The following is a 21,521-nucleotide window of genomic DNA, read 5'->3' as shown; positions in this document are numbered from 1 at the left end:
GTTCCATTTTACATCACACAAATACAGGGCATTGTGGGTATGTGCAAGAAGGTAGATGTTCTACACTGACAGCCAATATAACTTTTGTCTTTTTTCTGCATGGTTTTCATCTATCTTTTAGTTGTGTAACAGACAGTGTCTTTCATTTTGGAAATAAGGGAAGGATCAATATATATATATATATATATGCATATTGCGAAACCCAGGTCTTATGCCAACTGTCAGCAGCAAACTTTTTTCTTCTAAGAAAGAGAGGGTTTTTTCATTATATTGTGATTTGCTTATGTGATCTTGTGTCAGTTGTCAAAATTAACTTGAAATCTACATTGCAGAAAAAGCATCCCTATGGAAAAGAGACAGCTCTTTTGAAAAAAGAAAAGAAAAGAAAAGAAATCTCGCCTGATTTAAAAGTGTTTGTAAAGAGTTAAACTAAACATTCCATTCAATATAATTCTAGACTATATATATAATTCACACAAACTCACTCAGTAACGTCGGTATGTACTGTCTACATACTGTACACTGTTTCATAGGATAAAGTTCTAAGTATATAAAAGGATGCCTAGCTCTGATTCAGTGCAACTAAAGGTTGCTCTCACCTGGGTTTTCCTCCTGTGCTGTATAGCCACTGAGATCAATGTGTTCTTTCACCGTACTTCACAGGGTACATGGTGTTTCCAGCAGACAGCAGATGCACACAGTAGTCACAAAAACAGCCAACCTTGCCTCACAACTTAGCTTAATCCCTAAGGAATGTCTCAGTGACAAGATTTCAAGGCACCGGGGCTCTCTATTGGTCTTCCTCTTTTAAGCAGCAATTTCTGACTCCCAGGAAAATCCTCTGGGATCAATCTGTAATTAGGAAAAGAAAAACCCTCAAGCTTAACTAGCCAAAAAAGAAGTCTAGGAGCATGCAAGTCATAAAAACAAGGTTGCTCTAAAAAAAGAAAAAAAGAATCTCAGCTTTAATAAGTACTCAACAAAGTGGGGCAATGTGGGTATGAAGTATTGGACATTGTCCTTCCTAAAGGAATTTTTTTATGCCACTTTAAATCACCTCATAAAGTGTCACAGCAAAAATTCACACAAACTCACACATTTAATGATGCTTTTCCTTGTACTACATTTACATGACACACTGAAATCAGCTTCAGGTTGTTTTCTCTATCCTTTTTAAGAGAGCCATGGTAAATGTTTACCACTACAGCTCTTGAAGAATGTTGTCCTTTCTTTGGTCTGTGGCACGTTGTGGCCATTTGCCCCGGTGAGACATGCCAAGGAAAATACAAACTGCTGACTTTGATAACGGAGAAATCTGATTCTTTCTGCGTGCACTCTATCAAGGCAAGCAGCAACCAAACAGTTTCAAATCCCAAGTGAATGTGTTTACTAATGACTTTTCTCACTGAACATTGTATAAATGAGGGCCTCAGAGTGCACGACTGATTTAGAAGTATTCACAGACAAAGCACACGCAGTTCTGTCTTGCTCGGGAACATGGAATATACTCTCAGCATGTCTTTTGTGCATTCAACTACAAGTAGAAAAGGGAATGAGGGGTGGAGAAGGGAGGACTGTTTGTTTTTGATGGGAGGAGGGTTTTGAACACTGTTGTAATTGACCATAGTTTGATATTTCTTTGGGTGGGGTATACAAAACACATTTTCTAAAATTCACCATATAAAGAGAGAACTGTGTTGAAGGATGATATTATTTCATTCATATTTGAGAATAGCTTATATTACATTGAGCATATCCCATTTATATTCACTCTGTGTTCACTCTGCAAAGTCCACTCAAAATGCCTTTCAAAGTTAAGAAGTGCTTTATGCTACCAGAGGATATTTATTGTGTGGCTTGCATCAGTGGTTTTGTGACAACTCCTGTAACCAATTAGGTAATTAACCATCTGCACAAGGGTGCTGTAATTTCAAAAGTTTTAAAAAAAAGAGTGTCAATTTAACAAGCCTCTGGAGTAGTCAAGGTCACACTGTCTATATCGGCTTATAAGAATTCACGCAAGGATAAAAGAAAGATGTTTTACTATGTCTGAATTCCTTTGAAGATAATAATATTGACTCTGGGGGAGCTCATGTAAGGAATATCACTAGCACTAGGGCCATGCAGGACCTCCCCTTAAAAAAAAGAAAAAAAAAGTTTGAGGTTTTTTTTCACAACCCGTTGTAAGCAATCAGGCAAATAGAAGCTTGCAGTCGTGCAGTGCACAGGCTTTTCTTTTTTGAAGGCAGAGAGCAATGCTCAGTCTACTGACAGGCGAACTAGAAGACACACGAGAAGTCAGGGCATATTCTCATAGCACTAGCAGAGGGTAACACCAATAGTGGGTCTGCTGAACCCCATTTTCACTCTCCTGGGTGTCATTGCTCCTGAATGCACATTCAACCTCCTCTGCTGCTGGCAGTGAAGAACCGCAGATGCACTCAACCACAGGCTTTTCAACTCTGCATCTTTCTCAACACTTGCACCAAAGCGCTACCTACGGGAAGAGGAAACACATGTTTTATTGACAGAACTGCAGGTGGTTTAAGTTTGATTTTCTGGTGGACTTGGAAGGTATTTTTTTGTTAGTTTGTTTTTGTTGCTTTTAGGTTGTTGTTTTTTTGTCTGGTTTTCTGGGAGGTGTGCTGTCGTTGGAGCCAGTATGTTTTCTATTTTTGTGGCATGTTTGGCATTCATCCCGTTGAGTTCAGGGCAGGCTCAGGTTGCCACACAGACTCAGGGACAGAGCCAGGGTGAAGGGCAGGACAGCTCTTCCACCCCGTGGAGGCAGGTGATTCAGTGGGAGAACAATGGCCAGGTTTTTAGCCTACTGAACAGTGGAGCTGAATACATTCCTGCTGGAGAAGGGACCCAGGACAGAGGTCCGAGGGTGGTTGTGGCAGATTCTCGTCCACGCTCTTCACGCAGACCTCAAGGAGGCAATGTCCGCAGACAGGCTCCTTCAAGAGGATCCTCTGAAACTGTCCGTGGACAGGCAAGGCATCCTTTTGGCTTTGGACAAGTGCCTGATAATTGGAGACAAACCACAGGTAGCACTGGAAGTAGCCAATTCCAGGGATCCTCTAGCAGTCGCTTCCGGCCATCTACAGGCTCTTCCTCAGTATCATCATCCTCTTCCTTTTCTTCATCTTCATATAACATACCAGCCTACCCACAGTACCCGTTGCCTCAACAGCCTCCTTTCCAACCAGTGCCTTATGACCCCAGTTTCGGGGATGTACCAGTCAGGAGCTACGAGCCCCCCTTTCAGCCTGTTATTGGTGGAGCGTATGGTGGAACAGGATATGGCACTGGACGAGGGTATACTGGAGGTATATATGGAGGTGGTTTGGCCCCTGTGCTCCCAGGCTCTCCGTCTGACTTTACTGATGATGGCTATCATTACTACCAGTCATATGGCTACGCATCCAATCCTGTGGTGCCTGCACGTGCTCCCCAGCTGCCATTTGCTGATGGTCTGGACCACAGATACACTCACAGTCTCTTCAATGAGGAATCTGCTCCTGCCATTCCTGCCCCTGATGCCAACCAGGCCCCTCCTGTGATAGTAGACAGATCAGGACCTGCTAATCAACCGCCAGTCAGGAGCCCCCAATATGAGCAGTTTCCTCCATTTGGAAGACCCCAGCCTCCCTTCGTACAATCCGTTCCCTCAGGCAGAAATTCTCTAAATTCTGCCGTTGAAAACCCTAATTCGAATGGTGTTAGTGTGTACCGACCAAATCAGAGAGGTAAAGTATGGTTTATTTTGGCATTGATAAACTAACACAGTGTATCTTTCATTGACCACTTTGGTTAGTGCATTTAGCTACATCTTAATAATATTAAACTAGGCTGTGACACAAGTGAAATGGCTTTAGATCCAAGATTGTGTTTGGTTTTCACGGAAATCTTGAAGCACTTATTATATTTGACATTTTCAGTTCAAACAGGGCACATGTTCAGTTCTAGGCATTCACCCAAGGTATTTCAGTCTGTGAGGCAAAAAATGAAAAGCTGGCCATCTGATCTCTCTTGTTGCTCTAGATATGAATGCAAAATATGCAAGACCGAGAATAATAGAAAGGCCACCACCCTTTCAAGTACACCGTAAAGTTTTTCCAGTCATCTTCTTCCATGTTTATCAGAAATCTGAAGTAATCGGAATGAAACAGCTGTTTAAAATTCAACATCTTTCAGTTTACAAACAAAGAAAAGTCGACACAAGGTTCATCTTTTCCCACTTGTATGGTTATTGAAACCAGGTGCCGAGCAAAGCCTGCCAATGTACAGAGAGCAGACACAAGAAACCCTGTGTTTTGTGTGGGGGTGTGCTGTGCTTCTACAAAGTACACTGGTTCATGTTCGTGTGGAGTTTAGTAATGATGGTGGTGACCTCATAGGAGGGGGCTGGTGACGGGGTGTTGGTGGCTACCTCCTGGGTTTGATGGCAGTTGAGGGGAAACAAGGGAGGGTGATACAGTACTTCACCACTCCCTTAGGGGAAGGGAGAGTGTGGAAAGTCCCTGTAACACATGGGGTCCATTGCTTCAGCTACAGGAAATCAAATAAATATTTAGTAAGAGTCCTCGGGGGAAGTATGAGGAGGGTCAAAGCATGCAGTGAACTGTCTTTGAAATGTTTATTTGCCATAGGTTATGATTTCTTTTAAACTATTAGCAATTAATAACACTCATTTTCATAAATTATTACAGTATTGTTCTCAGTAGGTAAAAGTTTATTTTCAGCACTATGTAGATTTTGAAATGACTTAGTTCAATGCAAACAACATGTGTGTCTATATTCTGCATGCCAGAAGCTGTGTCTGGTTTGAATAGGGAGGAGATGAGGGCCTCCAGTGAGATTCTCAGGCTGTTAATGCAGGTTTATCGTTTTGTTTTACTCAATAATCTGCCATACTGCACAGCAGTCTCTCTAGTGTGCTGTACGCCTTACAAGACTCATTCATTAAATACTCTAGAGCTGGGAGCCATTTCCAAGGCACAAAAAGCCAACATGTGTGCAGATGCCTTAGTGCCCTCAGTAATCATTGTGATAAAGATTCAGTCACTGGGAGCTGTTGAAAAGATGACATTTTTATTGCACTGCGTCACGGCAAGGCATTAAACTGGTACAGTATCATAATAACTACTCTGATCTATAGTAAAGTTGTGTTAAAGGTGATGTAAGAAGAGAAGTGTATTTACACTGTCATTTTTAAATTCAATTGTGTATTGTATCAGACACTGTGAAGCACAGAATACACACCAAGTATAATCTGTATCAGTTGCAATAACAAAAATTCTCATTACAAATAATTTCTACTAAAATCAGTTCAAAGGTAAAATACCAAGCACATAGAGGTCTTAGGTTAAGCGGAGGTGGGCAACATGGTAAATGTCATCACTGGCAACAAAAACATGAACGTACAAATAGCTGCAGTTGTTTCTCAGGTGTTAACAGTGATTGTAGTGCACAACCACCAGCTTGAATGCCAGATAATATGCAGCCAATAGGATGTGACATACTACAATTTGTTGCCCTAGAACCATATGTGCAAAATTAGAACAGTTTAACAAGTTTGTTATATTTCTTGACCCACACTGGCTATGAGGCACTTTACATGAGCCACAACCCAGGCCTAGAAAGAGGAAAGGCTTAACTCATGTCTCTGCCATCCTCAGCATATAATAAGTTTATCAAATTATGATTAAAACGGAGACGTATTTGCAAAATAAAGGTGATCAACCAAGGCCATTTACTTTATATTGCCACAAATGTGATTTTGTCTGTGTAGGCTTTGTGTGCCTCTAGTTTTGGAAGCTACTCCTTTACAGTGTTTTTGTGAATACTATGTAATCTTCAGTGAAGTTTTCTGGCAAAGAAATCTAACCCAGCTTTACCCTTATAGCTCAATATTCATATTCTCATATTCACCAGCAAAGCCTCCTACAGTCAGGAGTGAGAATAATTATACAGTAACTTGTACAGTGCTGCAGTTATTGCATTCATTACATTCACCACTATTTTCTCGCATACAAAGAAAAGATTTCAACATCTCACTAAAGTTAATCTGTAACATGCTCACTGACCACCAAAACTAAAATGTTTAATAAACATCAAAGATGCATCATAGATGCCATATTGCAAGAAGAAGTGGAAAATATAAATAAACTAATAAAGGAATATTTGAGTTTAGAGTTAACCATGTGGGTCAGATGTTGTGATTATGATTCTACATATTCAAATGAGAACACTGAATTTTAAGTATTCCAATCTTTTTGCAGTAACAGCTCTAGCTCAACATGGGAGTATCTAGAAAGGGAGACCTCATGTCTTTTATTATCCTATATTCGATGGTATAAAAAGCTTGGCAAGATTCAGTTTCTTTTCTCTGTGCCCCACTTAGAGTGTAATGTGCGGCTTTGTCACATGCTGTTGAGAGCCGATCAGCTTTGGCGTCTCAATACACTTTATCCTTCTGAAAGAGACCCACTTTCACATCTCAAAAGATTAGGGGGCAGAGAACAAAGCCTTCCTAGGGTGAGGAGAAAATATTTGGAGTTGAGAGTTCTGTTGGAAAACCTCTGTGTTTCACACTGGTTTACAGTGTTTACATGGTCTGGCGCAGGAAGTCTTCCCCTGTCTTGTATGTGTTCTTCAGAGAGAGATGTCAGATGGGATATTTACACAGCCTCCTCAAAGGGAAAGTCCTTATTTAAACTTGCAAGTTGGGGGGGAAGACTCACCTGGATGTTAGATGCCAGGACATTTCTGTGTATTTTCCACAACATGCTACAACTAAACACATCATTGTGGGTCCTAAATCAAAAGATATGTTTGTTTGTTTGTTTGTTTTTTACCCCCATTGCACTCGCACTACAACATGAATTAAAGATTGCACTTGATTTGGTGATTTCCAGGTTTAGAGGTCAGAAGGTTTGACTTTCAGTTGTTTGAACAAGCTCACATTTAAATGTGCCTGGCCTTTGCGAACCAAACAGAGAGAGGTGATAAGCCATGTCACAGACCATTGCTGGCAAGTCAGGCCTGCTTTTTTTTCTTTCAGTTTTTCTAACAGATGTGGTCAGTGACCCACTTTAAAAACAGAAGTTGGTGTGAGATCATTGTTGTTTTGCCCTGGCACATACATTACATTCTCTCGCTCTGTCTGGCTTTCTCTATGTATCACTGTTTACTTTGCTACATCTCTTAATCTTTGTCACTTGTTTTGAGAAACAAAAATAGTGAAAAACCTGGGCTGAATTGCAATCAGCCCTTCTGTAATACTCTCAGACATTTCCAAATTTATCCTTGTCCCCAGCAGGTATGACTTGTCTGTTTGTTACATTTAAGGTTAAGCTGAAGTGACATGTTCATCTCAAAATTTGTATTTTGGAAGATCACATTATATTAGCCAAGCAAGTAGGCGAGCAAGGTATATATTTTTTTCCACCTTTTAAATAAATGATACTTTATATTTAATAAGACTGACACTATAAGTACATATAATCGGGGTGAGGCTGTATACTTCTTTTTTGTTTGGGGGATTTTGTAGATAATGGATTCAGATGTAACTCTTGTGCTCTTTGACCCCTAATTCACCTCTGTCAAAGAGGCCCCTCACAGCGAAAGTATCTCATTAGAAAGCCATGATAATAATCTGGAATGCACAGTAATTAGTGGTCACTGGGTCTATAGTGTAACCCACTCTTGATCTGTGGGCCATGTTGCTGAAATTTTGCCCATTATCTCTTCCATCAACACCACTCCATTTACCTTTCTCTTAAAAAAACAAAAAAAACAAAAAACTTTGAAAACTAGGTGAACTTGGAATTTGGATTTTTTTTAAATGCATTTGTCTGCTTGAACTACAGCGAATTCATTACTACAGCATTCAAATTATATGTGTAAAAATATTTTTTGTTTCCAAATGTTAGAACTTCTTTTGTAGCACCATTGTGTGATACTGGATAACTTGGTGAATGACAACAGAGGCTGAAAACTCTATATGTTATTTCAGGTTTGCCTGACCTGGTCCCTGATCCCAACTATGTCCAGGCTTCGACGTATATTCAGAGAGCCCACATGTACTCTCTTCGCTGTGCTGCTGAGGAGAAATGTCTGTCCAGGTAAAGACATCCTATGTTTGTTTATTCGTATATTTCTTTAGTTTTTGTGCTTGTGACAAATTCTTATTTTAAAAAGCTTAACCTTTTAATGTTCAAACCATGAAATAATTACCAAATATTGTAATTTCTTTGAAAATCGAGTTTATTGATTTTTTTTTTTTAAATGAATCACATTTTAATTTCCATATATGGTTTGTAATTTGTATTGCATTTTCTACTAAATAAATTCCACAATACCCTTTTATTGTGGAATTTATTTAGTTTCTTCAGGGGGGTTGCGGGGGGGGGGGGGGGGGGGGTCACTCTTATGTAGAAGTGTATAAAAAACAAAAACAAATCTGTATGTATCGAATATGATACACTGGGCATTAAGGGGTTAAGGGCAGCATTGAGCCTGTTTGCAAAAACAGTAAATGGGAACACTAAATTGTGTAGCACTTTTCATAGGCTAGAGTCCTGTCCAGGTTACACACTTTGGTTTATGCATTAACAACAAAATGTAAAGTTTTATGAAAGACTAGCATGTTTTTATGAGCTGCTTCACCTTTGGGCAGCATTAACCGGCGAGTGAACCATCCATTATTTGAACTCAGCCTTCAGGATTATATCCATTCCGTGCAATAATTTCTGAAATAAATAATGAAAAAAGTTGACTAACAGCACAACTTACATGAGCTAAATCCTGGTCCCTTTAAAAGACTGGATAGAGGCTGTCCTTACTTTCATTTCTCAGTGTTGGTGAAAAGCATCCCCTGAGCCTCAGGCCTGGGCCCTTTGACTGCCTCTGCACTAAGGACACCATTGAAATGATGGAAGTGTGTTGTCCCTGTGGCTCCTCTATTTGCTCTCTTCCCATCACAAGCACAGCCATCCCTCAAAGCCCTTTCATATCCTGCTTGAGTCTGCAGCAATCACCCACAGATGGGCTGTTGTAATTTGCCATACACTCCAATGTCAACAACAGTCACAAGATGAATGGCTTAGATTTTCAGTGGTATTGTGAACTCGAGGTTGTGTCTCCTTTTTCGCACAAAAAGTTAATTGTGTATAGGTTGCGTTTTTTCCCCCCACTGCCCATGTTGAAACAGTGTGTTTGGAGAGATGGTTTTAATCTGTAGAATGAATTATTTAGTAACTATGCTCCTGCCTCGAAGATTTTCAGTTGGGCTCTTTTTTCCTTGTCTTAGTTATGAGAAACAGACGTGCCTGCATCCAACACTTCCCCTCATCATTTTTGTCTTCATGTATATGTGCACAATTTAGCTCTGCCTATACCTCTGAGACCACTGACTATGATGTGAGGGTCCTGCTACGATTTCCACAGCGAGTGAAGAACAAGGGAACTGCTGACTTCATGCCGAACAGGCCACGTCATACCTGGGAGTGGCACAGCTGTCATCAGTAAGTGCTTAATAATGTACAATAGTGCACAGCAGATTTCCAGATTCAGTTGAATGAATGCATTTATTTTAAACAATATATTTAAAATATGTCCTCATTGTTTTCTTAAAATTGTCAGTTTTAATTATTTCAACTTCAATTAAGAGAACATTTTTTGTTCTTTGTGCATGAGAGACAGGTACATACCATTAAGAATAATAAGAAATCCTTACAAGGATTAGTTGCTAAAAATGTAGAGTCGGAGAAGTATCAAATACGAATGGTTAATTACACTGAATCCACCAAAGCAAGAATATTCATCACACCCAAGCAAGCTGTGTTTTTGCACTAAGGAATAAAACATAAGCAACGGTATTTAACTACTGTGTGAATGGCAGTATAAAAAGCTTTATTGCCATATGGCCACATGAATGGATATAGGACTGCATATCCAACTGGGACACCTAAAAGATTCTTTTTCAGTTTTTCAGTGCGATGTGAGGTCAGCTGTCTTGGGTGTCACACTATCATGAAAACTCTGTGTTGTAGCCTATATGATCACTTCACAAATAAGGACAGACCTTGAGCTGGTTGACTAAAAAAGTCCTGTTTCACTTTCAGTAATCTGAGGTTGGTAACCTGTGGAGTCCAGAGCCAAGCCACATTACACAAAAAATAATGGAATACAGCTGTGTTGGTTTGACCAATTTGACAAACAGAACTTTCACTGTCTTTCTCAGTACATAGAACTTATATAGAAATATGCCTTTAAAAGATATATTAGGGAACTCGCTAATCTGATCGCCTCATGAAGACTGCTCTAGAGACTAGGTCCCCTAACAACATAAGGCTGATAGCCTCCTTAGGTTCTCAGATGAGATTCTGGACATACTAACAGGGCCTTGGCTGAGGACCCCAGGCTGCCACCTGGCAAAAAAGGTGTTAGATGATCTTTACTATACTTTAGTGCAAGTCTAGTCTAGAATGTCTAGAATGTGCCTCAAAGTCTGCCAATTAAATCTTCAAATCAAGTCTAAAGTTAACCAGTAACTAAGAAGCTAAAATAGAAGTCATGTCCAGCTGGCTGCTGCATTCTGGACAAGCTGGAGTTTATTTAGTGTATATATATAAATTAAGCTGACTAAGATCAAATATTTATGAGAAGTAATGAAGGGGTGATTTGAGACATATTATTCTTTTCTTATATTATATTAAATGAAGGCTTTTTTTTTTTAAAATCTCCATTTCAACAAGTCTGCTTGCTGACACAGGATCAAGGCTCTCCTTACTTTTCTCATCTTAGAGGAATGTTGACTGGCCGTTAGGAGATTGGCAGTGTTGTTGCTGCTTGACATCAGTCTACATTTACACAGTGGTTCCCAAGAGGCAGAAAGCCAAGGCAATCATTCCGCTGACTGTGTGATCAGAATGACAAATCAATCAAATTTTCCTGTCAATCTATGACACCAGATCAAATTTCTGCTAAAGTATGATAGCACAGATATGGGTTACTGGGACAGAGTGTTTGGTTACAAAGAAGCCTCTTTAGGGGAAGAAAATCTCTAGCCCAGATTCTTACAATAAACTTTCCTGCCCTACATTTTTGTCAAATCAAGTGACAGTTGACAGTTTTGCCTTTCATTTCATCCACTCCTATTTTTTGCACACAGGTATGAAAAAAGGAGCTCTCTCTGAGCATCAATTGTTGTAAAATGTTGAAATTCTGTATCTTTTTTTTACACGAATGAGAACAAAGAAATCCAGATAGATCATGTTTTTATTCCAGTGGTGAAAGAATCAGAAGTTCATTAAAACTGTTTGACTCATTTTTCACTAGTTGCTAATAGAATTCTTCAGCCTGTGCTCTATTTATCTCACTCTCATATGTTACAACTGTATTAAGCTATGTGACCTTTTTGGTCAAAGATTACAGCCACTATTTATGCAGGTGCTTTGATGTATGTCTTCATATCCTGGTCCTCCACATTTTGGAAGGCAAATGGCAGGCCACTGCTAAATAGTTCTCAAAGAACCTACTGTAATTCCTGTGTTTTATAACCCTCGCTCTGATCTGAGGAACCCTCAAAGTCTTGTTTGTTGCTAGACGAGTGGAAAATGACTCACAACTAAGAAGGATTGGAATGTTTTGTACATTACCAATACAAGCTATTCTTGTTAAATCCCCTATATGTCCTTCCAACACTACATTCCCTATAGTTGACATAGTCAATAAGGGGATCCAAAAATCAAAAGAGGAGAGGGACCCTTCCAGGCATCTCGTCATCCAGCTTTGCTTCCTGCACCCTTTCTTTCTATTTCACAAACACATACACACACTTGCTGAAGATAATCATCTCAAGACTGCCACTGAAATGAATGCCAGTTCCAGGAACACAAACAAATGCTGTGTTTCAGCATTCCAGGCCTTCAAGTTCCCTCCTTGTTTTATACACAAATGTGAATGTATGCACTCACACAAATTGCGTGCATACCCATTTACCCCCCAATAAAAAAACAGGATATAAACAGCCACAGTCATCGATATTTGTACGCCAAAAGAGACAAAATAGTAATTTATGGCCTGAGTTAGAATGAAGACAGTGTTTAGCCTTAGATAACAACAGACAGGTTTCTACCTGAAATCATTCCCTAATTGGTTGGCTCTTCTATGGAACAAATGAGTCGTTGAATGGTCACTTGCTCCATCAGTGGAAAGTACCCACTTTTCCTTCCAAGCCATCCTTCAATCTTTAATGACTGTTCCAGTAAAAGCTGTTGCTGTGTTGAAACACAGGCTATGAAGTAAGGCAAAAGGGCAATATTTATATAGTCTGAGTGTCTGAGAGTAACGGATCCAGTGCTTACCTCACCCGCTATAGCTACAGTCTCCACCACGACGAAGCAATGGAGGAACTTAGCAATGATATAAAAAAAAATATTACAACTACTAATTTAAGTGTTTCCTGTAATGCATAATGTATTGATTGTTTGTTTTTTTTAAAAATTGGCATAGGCTTTTTTATTATTTGAATTTAGTTTTCCCCTACATTCTCCATATTAGACTACATCTATACATTAATTAATAGTTTTATAACTGTAGCTGCTTAGAATATAAATCTTGCTGCTATAACACTGTATCTGTATAACGAATAACATCATGTAAAGAAACCCATCAACTACTCCTTAAACTTATCACTGTGTTCCAGTGCTGGTGCAGGTATTTTCTTTGTAATTTATTGTCCTTGAAAACAGAACCATGTAAACTCAAGTTAAAGAAAATGCTTTAAACTTGTATATGTAGGAACATAAAGAAAGGCAACCCCCCCCCCCCCCAAAAAAAAAAGTGAAACGAATTTGGCAAAGAATGCGTATTTCTATTTTTTATGTTTTAATAACTCAGTTCTTGCAAGTGTTTTGCAAAAATCCATCAAAATAGTGACCCAGAAGTAGGGTTTCCTCATCAACATCAAATTATGTTGTCACCTTTCAATGCAAATATGCACATGCCTGCTTGCACCACAATTATGTGCACAGCATGCTTGTAAAAAGCGAATAGCATCCTGGGTCACTTTGACATTTGGAAGATGATCAAGCCACATAGCAGTTAAAATTGCAGATGATTTCAAATGGACCGGCTCATTGACAGAGTCATACACTAAGAGCCACTCGGTTGATGTTCCGGTTCAGTTGAGATGATCAGTGGTCATGTGCATCCAGGCTTTCCTAAGCTGCTAAAGCTGTGCAAACACACGAACACAGAGGCATAGCAATGTGTTCATACTGTGACACACAAATGACACACATTGATATGTGCATGCACGCTTAAAAATAACCATGCTCAAACAAAAAAAAAAGCGTAAACACCAACTCACACCCACACACACATGCAAACACCTCTGATCTTGCCGATTTGTACAAGCTAATTAGTAACATTCATACATCATTAGGGTGCTAATACCTTGCTTCAGCAATGCTTTATTGTTGTCATTAATTAGTATCATTACCCTTTGATGATTTATGATGTGTTCAGTCAAGGTGCAACGTCAGTTACAAAATGTTAACAGCTGAGGTCACCGGGCTGAATAGACAGTACATCAATTCAGTTTTTGTCTTAGAAGTTTAAATTTGAATTACCTAAAATTAAGCAAAGAAGGCAAAGCAAGTACAATAGCAGCATAACGGCATTAATAGACTAATTGTAATTTCTCCTATGACACTTTACCATGGAGATACACTGTATAACTGCTAATATTAGCATTGGTTTGAACTTTCTGATGCCCACTTTGATTGTGTGTTTGCTCATTCTGACAGACATTACCATAGTATGGATGAGTTCAGCCATTATGACTTACTTGAGGTCAGTACTGGTCGTAAAGTGGCGGAGGGACACAAGGCTAGCTTCTGCCTGGAGGACACCACGTGTGACTTTGGTCACCTGAAGCGATATGCCTGCACTGCTCACACTCAGGTAATCCAAGAAACAAAATCAGAAGTGGATATAATGGCAATTATTCTTTGGTGGTTCACATCATAGTTATCAGGAACCATGCCAATATCCATCCCCTGTAGGTATGCATTTTGTGACTAGTCCACTTGTAAAAATGAAATAAACATATCAGTGTTTCACCAATACATAAATCTGACAATTGATGTATTAGTAAAAAATGGTCCCTGATGAAATTTAGCTTGTTGATGTTACATTAGCAATAAACTTCTATGCTCTGTTCATGTTTATTAGATAATCCGATCGTATTCACTTTTTGACCATTACAGCTGTTTTTGGCATAGATCAGTATTCCTTACAACCTCTCTTTTTGCCTCTGTTTCTTCAGGGTCTGAGCCCAGGCTGCTACGATACTTACAATGCTGATATTGACTGCCAGTGGATAGATATCACTGACATCCAACCAGGAAACTATATACTAAAGGTAAGAGTCAAGTGAGACTCAGACGTCCATGGGCATGGCAAGTTAGCAAGCAGCACAGGAGTACATTTCATAGAGTGAGAAAGGGTCAAGGCCACCAAAACAAATTGATCCAGGTCATGAAGTTTTTAGGTTTCTTGTTATCTGGAGTTTTTCAGGTTGCAGCACCTTATGGTTCAGTGCCACTGGTTTCCCATCTATCATATTGTCTGTTGTTCATGCATATTTTATTTAATCAATATTGCTCCAATGTCCACACAAAAAGATCTATACATTCAGTTGAGAGTTATTCATAATGCATTTAAGAATATTTTATTCTCATCTATACCAGCGCCATTGTTTGCAGCCAGTGTTTGCAATGATTTGTGTTTATGGTAAATTGTAATCTTCCCTCTTTGTTTAATCTCCAGCTCCAGGTTAATCCCAAGTTCTTGGTGCTGGAGTCAGACTTTACCAACAATGTGGTTAGGTGTAACATTCACTACACAGGACGGTTTGTTACAACGAAAAACTGCAAGATAGCACAGTAAGTAAGACAAAATGTACGACATTAATTCACTGCGAGGTTAGTTATTGCATTTGTAATGCTCTCCCAATTTAAAGACATTTCCCTGGAAAGAAAATGCTTTTGTTAAATGGAAACTGAAGTGAAAACTTTAAATCAGGGTTTGTGTCACTTTCCCACCACTGAGTTGCATTAAATCATATGATAAGGTGGCGGCTCAATGCAACTATCTGAAGAGCTGCACAGTGTTTTGAAGTACTTAGTGGACTTAATGGGTTCGTGGTTGAAATATTTGATGATTTAATGAATTATGCTCTCATTCTCCCATTAAGATTAAGAGCCTCTGAAACTTTGATATTCTCTCTCAAAGGGAGATGTAGGGGTGTTGAACTTGTTAATAGTGCTATTAGGAAGTGTATCATTGCACTCTGAATTACTATCATATCCTCTTGAAAAGACTTTATATAAAGAGGTTTGAGTGCTCCAACGAATCTCCCTTTGTTACATTGGTGCAGTGAAACAAAACCTTAAAATATGTTTGCCAAAGCATATTCACACTAATAAAAACTGGATATAATAGCAAACTATAGTATAATAGTTTTTTTAACTGCTGATACCAATAAAAGATTTGTATGCTGCAGTCAGGTGCTAAAACTCCTGCTGTCATAGATATTAACATATCAAGTGTCCTTATCTGCACTTTTTCTATCTTTTTCTTTATCATCACTTTATCTGTGATCACATAAAAGAGATGTCTATAGTTACATTTTAATCCAAATGACATGATTTATGTAAGTATATTTTGTAGCACTACACTAAGAAAGGGTTATTGTAATAAAACTAAAGTGCTCATTTTAATCATGTTTTATTAGCAGAATGGTACTAAGCTTCAATAAGTGCTAGTGTAGTTTGTGCAGCATTGAAGCAGCATAATGAAACTTAGTAAAGCTAAAGTTGCCTGTCAAACTTTAAATTTAACCACTGAATTACAGTTTTTGTGATGATGACAAAAAATGTAAATCTTGCTGAAAATGACAGTTTTTGAGGGCTCTCCTCATGCTAGGGCTCTGGCACTTATTTCTCTTCTTCAGCTTACTTAAAAGCAGTACACCTTGTTCTACAGCCAAGGACTACATACAACTATATTGGGCACATGAAGTTACAAGCTACATTTAAAAGACCAAGTCAGTGTAGTATTTGGCTGAGTACATGGAAGCTTATCCTCGAAGCTAATCAGCTTTTAGAATAACATTAGAAGTAGGTGAAATAAAGCCTCATTGTACCTCAGCTACTCTATCACAAACCAAAGTAGATGATGGACCACCAGTCTCTGTCTCAAAAGACAGTCATAAGTCATGCAGTTTTTTTTATTCAGTTTATATAAACGGAGCAGTAAAAGGTTTAAATTAGATTGTTTAAAGTAAACTGAAAATCAGCATTTTGTGAGTTTTGCATCTGACCACGACTCACACTGTCTGCCAATTTTACTTCAGGCTGCAGATGCAAACAACCCCCAGACGGCAGAAAGAAAACAGAAAACAGTCATTTAGATAATATTATTGTGATAGCAGGTTTGAACCTCACAATCTTAATTTGTTGCACAGAGTTTATACCTTAAAAATCTTTTCAAATAGCATTTACTTTATTAAGCTAGCTGGATAGCTGACACATATCCCCTTTCATAAAGCTATTATTCTAATTCAGAACAATTCACTTCAGTTCACAACAACAGTCATTTCAAACCTCCCATCACCTCAAAGAACTACAGACAAAACTTAAAGGTAGAGTACATTTACAACTGTCTCAACACTGTGAAATCCTCATGTCAACACAACTAATCATTCATGAAGGTCCTAAATATGTATGCATTAATGAGTGTGAGAAAGATACAGCAAAAAGGAAAGTAATGGTGGTGACAGAGCATCTCCAAATTTCCCGTCCCAAGAATGTAACACAGATGTTGTTTCTTATATGTTTGTCTTACAGGTCTTGATCAGACACTGGAAGGCTGCCACATTAGAGTGACCCTGATCGCTATTCCATTGAAATGTGAATGGAATCCATTTCTTGTTTGTTCATTGTTGCCGTTTGTCTCTGCTTTTTGCACTGCTTTGGGATCCCAGGCAGACAAAAAAAGCATAGGTTCCACCAGCAATCAGATTGCGCTGAGGTAGTAGTACAAGTATGCACTGCTGCATAATGCATATCGCATGTCAGTATCCCAATAATGAACCAACAGTTCGCATCCCTGTAATCTGTTCTATAATATTGCCCACCCACTTACATATCTCATATTGCCACGGTACCAGTCTGGCTTGGTTACATGCTAGGACACATCACTGACTTTCAAAGAGGTGTTTATGTTTGTGTATATCCACACAAACATCTATGCTGTGCCACCCCCGCAGAGTGGCTTTGTTTGAATTATAAAAAGCATGAAATGGTGCCCATGCTGAAATGAGTGTTCCAGACAAGTCAGGGTTCAGCTGGAATCCAACAAATAAAATTAGGGGACAAAGTCTTCCCAGGTGCATTCATCCATGCAGTGTGGGGGCAGACAGAGATGCCCAGTGACTCAGAAGAACTATAATGTGTTAGTTTTTTCTCTTTCTCTCTCTTCACTGCCTCTGTGGATCAGGCTGGAATCCTGTGACTCTCTGGGCACATCCTGTTTAATGTTGTGTTAACAGCAAGAGGAAGACAGCAGGTCATATTTTCATTTGGCAACATCAAATTTGAAGTCAGCAAAAAAGACAGACTGTCAGTAGCAGACATAGTTTTCCTCCAAAACCTCAGATATTTCAGTTATGTCCTCTTTTCTCCTTTCTTATTTCAGTTTAACAGTAACAGGAAGCTCAGCTGGCAGAAATAACAAATAAGATTCACAAGCACTATGCTTACACTATCTTGTGATCTCTTCTTCAATCAACAGCACTGGTCAGATGATACATAGGTCATCATTACCATGTGAAGAATGTGTATACAAATATTCCAGAGATGCATGTTTTTAATAATAGATATTATTTTGTTATATCCATTTTGATCTGTTACTGTAATTGTGAATTCAGTGAATACCTATATTTTTTCCTTTCTTGATAATCTGAATTATTCAACTAGTATATGTTGTTGGAAAAAAGACAAACTACTGCTATGCCTTAATATGATAATGCAGAGTGCCAGAAAGCTGTCACTACCTACCTCTCCAACTCATGAGCTGTTGTTTTGAAATGATATCCCTGCAGTGGTTTACAATGGCTGCCTACCAATCTGTTACAACACACAGGTAAAAACCATAAATCAACTGGCAATGTCATTGAGCACGCACTCCAAATTATGACTTTAGAAAAATAGCTTTAGTCCTTCTGGATCTCGGTCCTGGTTGATTTGACAATAAATGCTGTGTGTATACTATCTATACTATCTAAGGATTAGATTTGTTTACAATAAAGACAAACAAACTCATATTTTTTTCACTGAAGTCAGTAATAGCTAGCATTTTTCCATAATACCATTAGCAAACCATGGTTAGATTTTCTACATTCAGCCATGTGCTACGATGAGGCAAACCAATATTTACAATTGATCTACTATCAAAAAAGCCAAAAAGAACATAATTTATTTTTTCTCTTGCTGATGCAATTTCGATGATTGATTGTACTTGATTGTACCTAAGAGAAAACTTGCTTATTTTTGCATATTTGTGCGCGTGCACACTACAATAGAAGTTGCCCCATGTTTCGCCAGAGGTGCATTTTTTATTGTGAAGCAGCAACAGTAGCAAATGTTCTGTAAGCAGTAAGTTAATAAAGCATAGATATAGTGTAGAGAGAGTGAAATGTGAGGATATGCAGTGAGATAAAATTACAAACAATAATGCTGGATTCCATGCATGCATGGTTGCCCGTGCATGCATGTAATGATATAATTGGATTTAAGCACAGACTTACAGACCCTGCCACTAACAATAGCAGTACTTATATAGAGAGATAAATACATAATGTAAAAAGATTAAATGGGTTTTGCACACAGTATTTCAGTCATAAGTAGTGGCTGAACTTGGGTTTTATAACTAGAACATCTTACATGTTACTTTAATATTTAAGTTAATATTTTTTTTGGGGGGGGGGGGGGGGGGGGGGGTAAGAATCTGGTTTCTATTATGTAAGTGTTGGCCAAATGACAAAGCACCAAAATGTGATTTTTACTGTTATTTTTGTGTGTGTGTGTTTTCAAGCTTTTCATATCCAAATTTTTCCCCTTTCTGTGCAGGTCTTTCATATTGTTCTATAAAAGCTTAGTTCTTTAATCCAGTCTGTAGATCATTATCGTACTGTACACTTACCAAGAAAAATCCAACAACTTGTGACTCTGACTTTCGGTGGAGCAGTAGCTTATCTGTAGGTTAACATGCAGCATTTTTAACCTGTTTTGAGGCTGTGCCGTATTTTTCTAACAGTGAACACCTGTCAAAAATGTCTTGTATAATAAAAACATTTACATGTTTGCTGTGTGCACATAAGGTTGATTATATGCACTGCTCTTACAGCAATAGTTGACTGTGCTTCATGCAGCACGTTTGCATGTGAGCTCACATGTAGCATGTGTCACCTGATCTAAGGGAAATGCTCTATGACAAGTGTAACAAGCTACTGAATTCACCTCCTTCGTAAGAGATTAGCTGTGATATGTTTAATGCACAAAGGCATTTTCCCAAGTACTGCATGTTATTTTGTCAGGCATAATTCTGGCTTGGATGCAAATCTGACCTTTACAAGTAAAGAAAAATACACCCTCCATATAAGATACTGACAAAAAACAAATAATGAATGCAGCTGCATGGTGACACCAAATGAATCAGTCACGTAATCAAAAAACAAACTGTCGGCTCGTAGTGTTTTGAGCGGAAGAAATGTTTCATCACTTATCCAAATGACTTCTTCAGTCTCAGCTGAATCCAGTTTCCCCAAACTTATAAACAGTATATTTGCATAATGACTAAAACTAGTACACTGACGAACAACGGACTGTGAAGTCAGTTTCTTGATCAATAATATGCAAATTGATCAACAAACACTGATCAATGACAATTGATCAATGGTCATGAGTAACATTCACAGAGAGTTGGGGAATGGCTGCAATCACAGCGAGATGTAAGATGGTGTGATTGTCCAAGATGTGTGCATCCTCATCATTAAAAGTGTGGCCATTGGCCTGTAAGTGTAAATAGACTGCGGAGTCCTGGTCTGACGAGTAAGCTCTTCTGTGTTGTGCCATCGACTTAGCCAGAGTCTATAAATCATGGGAATTCTCTTTGCACTTAACACTATATTCCTCTGTTTGTGTCGGGGGACCGGATTCTTGGGGTGGACCAATTTTTGGGACAGCGTGTTTTGGGGTTTGCGAGCCAGGGAGTTGCAGAGTTCAGAGAAAAAGTGTCTCAGCTCTTTCAATACTCCTGACACATACGGGATCACAAAGAGTTTTCACAAGTGTGTTTGCTTTTGGAACTGTGTCTTCATTCCACCTACTTCACATACAAGGCTCAGTTCTACAGGCAGAAACATGGGTGTGCCATGGGCTCCCCAATTTCACCCATCTTGGCCAATTTGTACATGGAAGAACTGGAAAAGAGAGCTTTGCTATCCTACCCTGGAACACCACCAAGCCATTGATTCAGATATGTGGATGACACCTGGGTGAAAATCAAATCTCAGGATGTACCACATTTCACGGATCACATTAACTCGGTGGACCAACACATCAAATTCACCAGGGAGGATATGAAAAGTGGCAGGTAGCCTTCTTAGACTGTGAGATTTCCATCAGTAATGGGGGACATCTAAAAGCTGACGTGTACCGTAAACCTACGCATACGGATCAGTATTTAAGGTCTGACTCTCATCATCCACTGGAGCATAAACTGGGAGTCATCAGGATGCTACAACTCAGAGCGAACATTATCCCCACTGACACAGCGGCCAGGGAAGCAGAAGAACAGCACATCAAGAAGGCCCTGAGTAAATGTGGTTATCCCATCTGGACATTTGTCAAAGCTGGAAAGGCACCTAAAGAAAGCTCCAGCCGATCCAGGAGAGAAGGACAACTGCTGCCCAAGCGAAAACCTGTAGTGATCCCGTATGTGTCAGGAGTATCGGAGCAGTTGAGACGCATTTTTTCTAAACACCAGGTCTCTGTGGCTTTTAAACCCCAAAACACGCTGTGCCAAAAATTGGTCCACCCCAAGGATCGGGTCCCCCGACACAAACAGAGTAACATAGTGTACACTGTCAAGTGCCAGGAGGACTGCCAGGATTTATACATCGGGGAAACCAAACAACCTTTGGCGAAGCGGATGGCACAACGCAGAAGAGCTACCTTGTCAGGCCAGGACTCTGCAGTCTATTTACACCTACAGGCCAGTGGACACTCTTTCAATGATGAGGATGTACACATCCTGTACAGGGAGGATCGCTGGTTTGAGCGCGGAGTCAAGGAGGCCATTTACGTGAAAAGGGAAAGACCATCTCTGAATCGAGGAGGGGGCCTAAGGGTTCATCTTTTGCCATCTTACAATGCTGT

General features: G+C 39.2%; 1 protein-coding gene across 1 annotated transcript; it reads left to right on the top strand.

Moving 5' to 3' along the window:
* The first annotated feature begins 2,194 nt into the window (after positions 1 to 2,194).
* On the top strand, positions 2,195 to 19,445 carry loxl1 (lysyl oxidase-like 1). Its single transcript, XM_026172788.2, has 7 exons — positions 2,195 to 3,752; positions 8,024 to 8,132; positions 9,396 to 9,533; positions 13,824 to 13,980; positions 14,345 to 14,440; positions 14,848 to 14,963; positions 16,929 to 19,445. Exons 1-7 carry the CDS (start codon positions 2,663 to 2,665, stop codon positions 16,933 to 16,935), a joined length of 1,713 nt encoding a protein of 570 aa, XP_026028573.1. The 5' UTR covers positions 2,195 to 2,662; the 3' UTR covers positions 16,936 to 19,445.
* The last annotated feature ends 2,076 nt before the right edge of the window (positions 19,446 to 21,521 follow it).

Source organism: Astatotilapia calliptera, chromosome 1 (assembly GCF_964374335.1).
Source record: "Astatotilapia calliptera chromosome 1, fAstCal68.1, whole genome shotgun sequence".
Lineage (NCBI taxonomy): Eukaryota > Metazoa > Chordata > Actinopteri > Cichliformes > Cichlidae > Astatotilapia > Astatotilapia calliptera.
The sequence above is the reverse complement of the archived record's forward strand: the minus strand, read 5'-3'. Positions and strand labels throughout refer to the sequence as shown.